The 7148-nt window shown below is 43.9% G+C and overlaps 1 protein-coding gene across 1 annotated transcript; it reads left to right on the top strand.

The window, feature by feature from the left end:
* Window positions 1–503: 503 nt before the first annotated feature.
* Window positions 504–5690, top strand: LOC117296109. Its single transcript, XM_033778981.1, has one exon. It carries the CDS (start codon window positions 504–506, stop codon window positions 5688–5690), a length of 5187 nt encoding a protein of 1728 aa, XP_033634872.1.
* The last annotated feature ends 1458 nt before the right edge of the window (window positions 5691–7148 follow it).

Below are 7148 nucleotides of genomic sequence, written 5' to 3' on the forward strand. Positions count from 1 at the left end.
CGTTTTCCGATAAACGCATCAGAAACTGTATTTCTCGATAGCTTTACTGATGTAAAAGGTTATCTAAACTGCTTGAATTTGTACTGATACTGCTTAGATTTACTGATCGGCGTTTAGGGGGATTACCGTTTGATTAACTGAACTGTATGCTGTTTAACTGGACTGAACTATTGTTGCTGAACTGTTACTGATCTGCTAGTTGTATCCGGTCACAGTAGTAAGTTAATGTTTCCGTTTAAAAAATCATTATGTTTCATTAATTTCTTTCACTTGTTTCAGATGTTTGGACTGTAATAATCTTTCTGTTTACACGTGTTAAGACTGTTTAGCAGTATTCTGAGTTATGGTATGTGCACTCATTCATGTACTTGGATTTTGTTTGGTTTATTGCAGAATTGAATGCTGATTTATTAAAATCTTCATACATTAAAACCGGGTGCGACTCCATTCTTTAAATCCTCTGGCCTTCCATAATTCAATTTACTGATCCAGTCGAGGCCAAGATGGATGAAAAGAAAGTGAAACGACGAACCAGCAAGACGAGATTTACTCGACAAAGAAAAGTGTTTGAACAACACGTAAAGCAAGATTCTTCCATAGAAGAACTCACAGAAGAATTCCAGAAACTTGAAGTTTTCTTCATGGAATTGCAGAACAGACACGATGAGTATTGTGAGACAATAGAAGATGGCGATGAATATGAGCAGGAGGAAGAATACATTCAAATCTGTATGGATGACTTCCAGCAGATAAAGCTGAAACTGAACCAGTTAAGAAAATCTCAACCAATCAAGTTGGCTGAAAATCCGCCTGAAAAAAGTGTTGCTGTACCAACGGACCATGATGCATCCCAAAGTACCGACTCCAACACTCAGCCAGAAAACAGCACTGCTGAACCGCAAGCTGAGCAGTCCTCTTCCCCACCGAAACCAGCGTTGGCTGAAGTAGAACAGCAGCAGACACCAAAAACCAGTACTGCTTCATGCAAGTTGAGACCGAGGTTGGAGAGACCCAAGATGCCAACATTCAATGGCGATGTCAGGGATTATCACACATTCAAAGATGACTTCAAGCACATGATAGATCCGATGTACAGTCCGAGAGACGCTGTCTCTATTCTGCGGAACAGTTTAACTGGCAAGCCACTGGAGTTGCTGAAGGGTATCGAAACTGAATATAATGCATGTTGGGAGTACTTGGACATGTACTATGGTGATCCAATGGTCATTTCAGACACAGTGGCCCAGGATCTGACCAAGTTTAAAGCGCTTAGCAACGGAGAAGATGGGCGCTTTTGTGAGTTTGCTCAACTTGTTAGGCGCAGCTTCAACGTCCTGAAACAAGTAGGGAAGGAATCAGACATGAATAATAATCACATGTTGGCCATGATCGAGAAGAAACTGACGCCAGAAGACAGGAAGGTATATGCCCGCATTGAACAGCAGAGCAGTGAACAGGCTAATCTCGAGGGACTTCTCAAATTCCTTGAGAACGAGACGAAAACCAGAAGACGGGTATCTGCCTCCATTAGGAGTATGAATACAACACCTCAGCAAGCCCGAGTGTATCTGACCGAAGGGCGACCAACCACATCAATAAGGTGGAAAAGGTGCTGGGGGTGTGAAACTGATAGTCACTGGCCTGATCAGTGTCCTGCCATACTGAAATTGACTCCTGAAGAGAGGTGGCGAAAGGTGAAAGATATTCGTGCATGTTTTTCCTGCATGAAGCGGGCCGGCAAAGGGCACAATATAAGTACCTGTAACAGAAAAATTAAGTGCACTAAGTGTGATTCCCAGCATCACCATCTCCTACACAAAGTGAAAGCCGAATCTTCAGCGGCACCCAGTGCTCACGTGATGGCGTGCAACACCAAGTCAGAATTTACTGATGTTGCACTACCCTTGCTGACGACTGAAATTGGGGCACTTCACAAGAAAATAACTGGAAACATTGTGTTTGACTGTTGTGCAAGTGTAACCCTGGTCCGAGGGGCAACTGTACAAAGACTTGGGTTACAAGGTAAAAGCAAACCAATCAGCATCGACATCACCACTTTGGGTGGAAGGACCGAAACTCATGTAACCAGGCTGCATGAGATCAACGTCTACCGTGGAGAAAAGATATATAAAGTGTCAGCAGTAGAAGTTCCCGAAATAACTACAGTGCCTCCACTACCTGAGCAGTGCAGAGAAAAGGTCGAAAGCCATTTGGGAACGACAATTAGACGTGGTTTTGGACAAGTTGATATACTTCTAGGTGTTGATCATCCTGCTATGCATGGCGGTAAGACAAAGAAAATAGATGACTATGTCTTGAGAGATTCTCCACTTGGCTGGGTAATTCTCGGATCATCTAGTGAGGCGACAGCAAGAACGTCCACTGTGCTACACATAAAGGTCACCGACAAGACTGACCTCAGTGAGTTTTGGTCTACTGAGGCGATGGGGGTGAGGTTCAAGAACTGTAACTGTAAGCCTTCAACTGACAAGCTGTTGACTCCAAATGACCAACGCCAGTTTGACAAGATTTGGGAGTCCTGCGAGAAAGAGGACAACCGATGGCTAGTTCCCTACCAATGGAAAAGGGACCCAAAAGAGCTCCCCGACAACAAGAGGCAGGCAATGGCTAAGCTATTGTCCATAGAGAAGAAGCTACAGAAAGAAGGGAACAACGCTCAACTGTATGATGATCAGATGAAAGAAATGGAGAAAAAGAGATTTTCGAGAAAGCTAACCACCGAAGAAATGAAGAAGTATGACGGTCCGGTCCATTACATCTCCCACCACCCAGTAATTCGTCCTGAGAAAAAGAGCACACCTGTTCGCATCGTCTTCAATGCCTCTGCTAGCTTCAATGGCCATCGACTGAATGACTACTGGGAAAAAGGACCTGATCTCCTCAATGATCTCTTTGGGGTCTTATTCCGGTTCAGACAGTTTCCGATTGCTGTGTCAGGCGACATAGCAAAGATGTATCACCAAGTCAGAATCCCCGAGCGTGATAAACACGTCCATAGGTTCCTTTGGAGGAGCTATGAAGACCGAGAACCTGATGTATATGTCAAGGAGGTGGTAACTTTTGGCGACATGCCAGCACCAGCTATGGCATTGACTGCATTGAAGAGAACAGCTGCCGAAGGAGCCAGAGACTACCCTGAGGCATCTAGAGTTTTGGACTGTGACACATACATGGACGACATATGTACCTCTACAAGATCCGTTGAGAAAGCTACACGTCTAACTAGCCAAATTGATGCAGTCCTGAATGCAGGTGGTTTCAAAGTAAAAGAGTGGGTGTCAAATGCAAATTTGGCAGAAGAGAAGCCTGAAGAGAGACCAATCGCCGGACACACATCTACAGAAGAGCAGAAAGTTTTAGGCGTTGTATGGAACCCAGAGACAGACAGACTGAAATATCAAGTTAAAGCAGTTGCCCTGAAAGAAAGAGATGTCATGACCAAGCGAATGATTCTGAGTGAACTGGCCAAGGTATTTGACCCCATTGGGTTTACTGGTGCCTTCCTGATCCGAGGTAAGATCCTGATGCAGAAGCTGTGGCAAATGGGTGTCGATTGGGATGACGACTTGCCTCCAGAACCAAAGGCTAAATGGAGGAACTTCTTCACAGAACTGCAGAGCTTGAATGGAGTATCATTTGATCGATGCCTGATGCCAGAGCCAGACTTTCCTGTGGAGTTAATAGTGTTTTGCGATGCATCCGAAGATGCATTTGGCGCAGTTGCCTACACGAGATCAAAGAATGAGAACGGTTCGTTTGATGTGAGATTTGTGGCTGCAAAATCGAGGGTAGCTCCACTCAAGGCCCTGACGATTCCGAGATTGGAGCTACAGGCAGCACTGTTGGCTACTAGACTCTATGCATCAGTAGTCAGGGAGACATCAAATGAGTTTGAGAGAGCCATATTCCTGTCAGACAGTGTGATTGTCCTATCATGGATACGTGGCCAATCACGACAGTACAAGTCCTTTGTTGCAAACAGAGTGGCGGAAATTCAGAGCCAAACCGATCCTTCTGACTGGAGGCATGTCCCAGGAGAGCACAATGTTGCAGACAAGATTTCAAGAGGGGTCAAAGTCGAACAATTACAAGGCACCTGGAAGGACGGGCCAGGATTCTTAAGAGAACCAGAAGAAAATTGGCCAAAGTCGCTCCCCAAGGCTGAAGAAAGGGAAGTAAACAGAGAAAAGAAGGAGAAAACTGTGCTAATGGTGAAGGAAGCGGCAGATGCAATAGACTGCAACAAGTTCTCCAGTTGGAGAAAGTTGATCCGTGTGACTGCATATGTCTTCCGTTTCATCTCGCATCTGAAATCGAAGCAGAGAGACCATGACGGTTCGTTAACAGTTGAAGAATTGACCTCTGCTGAGAACCACTGGCTGGTTGAGGCCCAGAAATCACTTCATGGGCGACTTGAGAAAGGAGAGTTTAAGTCACTTAGTCCATTTGTGAAAGACGGGATGACCTATGTTGGAGGAAGGGGTCATCTTGGAAAACTTTCTTATGACAGACAGCACCCTGTGCTACTCCCCAGAAGCCACCACATATCATACCTGATCACGAAGAATGTCCATGAGCGAGGGCACTACGGAGTGGCGACGACAGCAACCAAGGTCAGAAGCAAGTACTGGGTAACCGGCGGAACAAGCTTGGCAAAGAGTGTAAAATTCAGGTGTGTCATGTGCCGGGTTTTTGAGCGCAAAACAGAAATACAGTACATGGCCAATCTGCCTATTGAGAGAATGGCACCGTTTACACCACCTTTCTACTACACGTCTTGTGACTATTTTGGACCGTTTGGTGTGAAAGTAGGCCGAAACAAAACAACAAAGCACTACGGGGTAATTTTTACCTGCCTAAATACGCGAGCCGTGCATCTTGAAGTTGCCGTTGATTGTTCGACGATGGAATTTCTTCAAGTCCTTAGAAGATTTCTTGCTGTACGAGGTCACCCGAAGCTGATTCAGAGTGACAATGGAACCCAGTTTGTAGGGGCAGAAAGACAGTTGAGAGAGATGGTTAATGGGTGGAATGTGACCAAGTTGAAGGACTTTTGTGCTGAGAGACAAATATGCTGGAAATTCACAACACCTCTTGCACCACATCAGAATGGATGTGCGGAAGCCTTAGTGAAGAGCTGTAAGCGAGCTCTTAAGAAGGCTATTGGAGAACAACGGTTGACCCCATTTGAGCTTCAGACGTGTCTGCAAGAAGTGGCGAATCTTGTCAATGAAAGGCCCATTGGCAGGCATCCAACTGATCCTGATGATGGCAGCTACATCTGTCCGAATGATATTCTGCTTGGTCGAGCATCAAACAGGGTACCCCAGGGGCCATTCCGAACTAGCAGGAATCCCAGAGAGAGAGTTGAGTTTGTTCAACAAATTGTGACGTCCTTCTGGAAAACCTGGATAAGGGATGTTCATCCAGCTCTTGTTCCAAGGAAGAAGTGGTGTGTCCACAGACGGAATGTTTGTGTTGATGACGTGGTTATTCTTGCCGAGCCGAATCTTATCCGAGGGAAGTGGAACATTGGAAGAGTAACTGAGGTCTACCCAGGAGAAGACGGACATGTGCGCAATGTCAAGGTAACCACAGCTCATGGAGATTATCGCCGACCAATAACCAAGATCGCAGTTATTTACCCGGTTGAAGGATATGATAACTGATGAACTGGTCTGTGACAGCAACCTGTTTTGTTATGCGACTTCCTCGCATAGGTGGGGAGGATGTTTCGTCGAGTTTTGTTTATTACGAACTGTCGCTTGAGGGCGCGATACTTGGCGACCGTTTTCCGATAAACGCATCAGAAACTGTATTTCTCGATAGCTTTACTGATGTAAAAGGTTATCTAAACTGCTTGAATTTGTACTGATACTGCTTAGATTTACTGATCGGCGTTTAGGGGGATTACCGTTTGATTAACTGAACTGTATGCTGTTTAACTGGACTGAACTATTGTTGCTGAACTGTTACTGATCTGCTAGTTGTATCCGGTCACAGTAGTAAGTTAATGTTTCCGTTTAAAAAATCATTATGTTTCATTAATTTCTTTCACTTGTTTCAGATGTTTGGACTGTAATAATCTTTCTGTTTACACGTGTTAAGACTGTTTAGCAGTATTCTGAGTTATGGTATGTGCACTCATTCATGTACTTGGATTTTGTTTGGTTTATTGCAGAATTGAATGCTGATTTATTAAAATCTTCATACATTAAAACCGGGTGCGACTCCATTCTTTAAATCCTCTGGCCTTCCAGCCTGTATGAACTGGAGATTGTTTTCACTAGGAAATTCTCTAGGAACTGTGGCCTGTTTTCACTAGGAACTGTACAGAATTGTTTTTACTAGAAACTGTATCCTGTTTTCACTAGGAACTTTATCCTGTTTTCACTAGGAACTTTATCCTGTTTTCATTAGGAACGTTATCCTGTTTTCACTAGGAACTGTACAGAATTGTTTTTACTGGAAACTGGTATCCTGTTTTCACTAGGAACTTTATCCTGTTTTAACTATAGGAACTGTATCATCAGTGTTTTCACTAGAAACATATGGCCTGTTTTCACTAGGAACTGTGGCTTGTTTTCACTAGGAACTGTGGCCTGTTTTCACTAGGAACTGTATCCTGTTTTCACTAACTGTAGCATATTAATTTCACAACACTGTTTCAACTGCGATAACGATAATAGTTCTGCGACCTATCCTTCACAATAAATTATCATTTCGAACAGTAACATTGTGAACTATAACATAAACAATCTGCTATAACCTTTCACTGTTAGGTATAACTACTGTCAATAATGGCTACTATTTTCACTTTCAATTGTATAATCGTGTTGTGTAGACACCTTTTTGAGAAGTGCACAAAGTGTTATGATTAATATTAAAAGTTGGCAAAACATACTACTGTGCGTAACATACCTCAAACTTCAAGCGTTTAATTTGCCCTGCCTCTTTTCTATAATTGTTCATCAACACCATCATCCTACGGCTGCGGTGTATAGAGCATTATCTTGACAGGTTTACTCATCTAGCATCCGGAGTATATAGGGCCTACCGTGCACAATGAACTATTACTGATTGGGGAGGTTTAGCTCACGTTCCGCGTGAACGTGAACGTGAACGTC

The sequence above is a fragment of the Asterias rubens genome, chromosome 10 (assembly GCF_902459465.1).
Source record: "Asterias rubens chromosome 10, eAstRub1.3, whole genome shotgun sequence".
Taxonomy (NCBI): Eukaryota; Metazoa; Echinodermata; class Asteroidea; order Forcipulatida; family Asteriidae; genus Asterias; species Asterias rubens.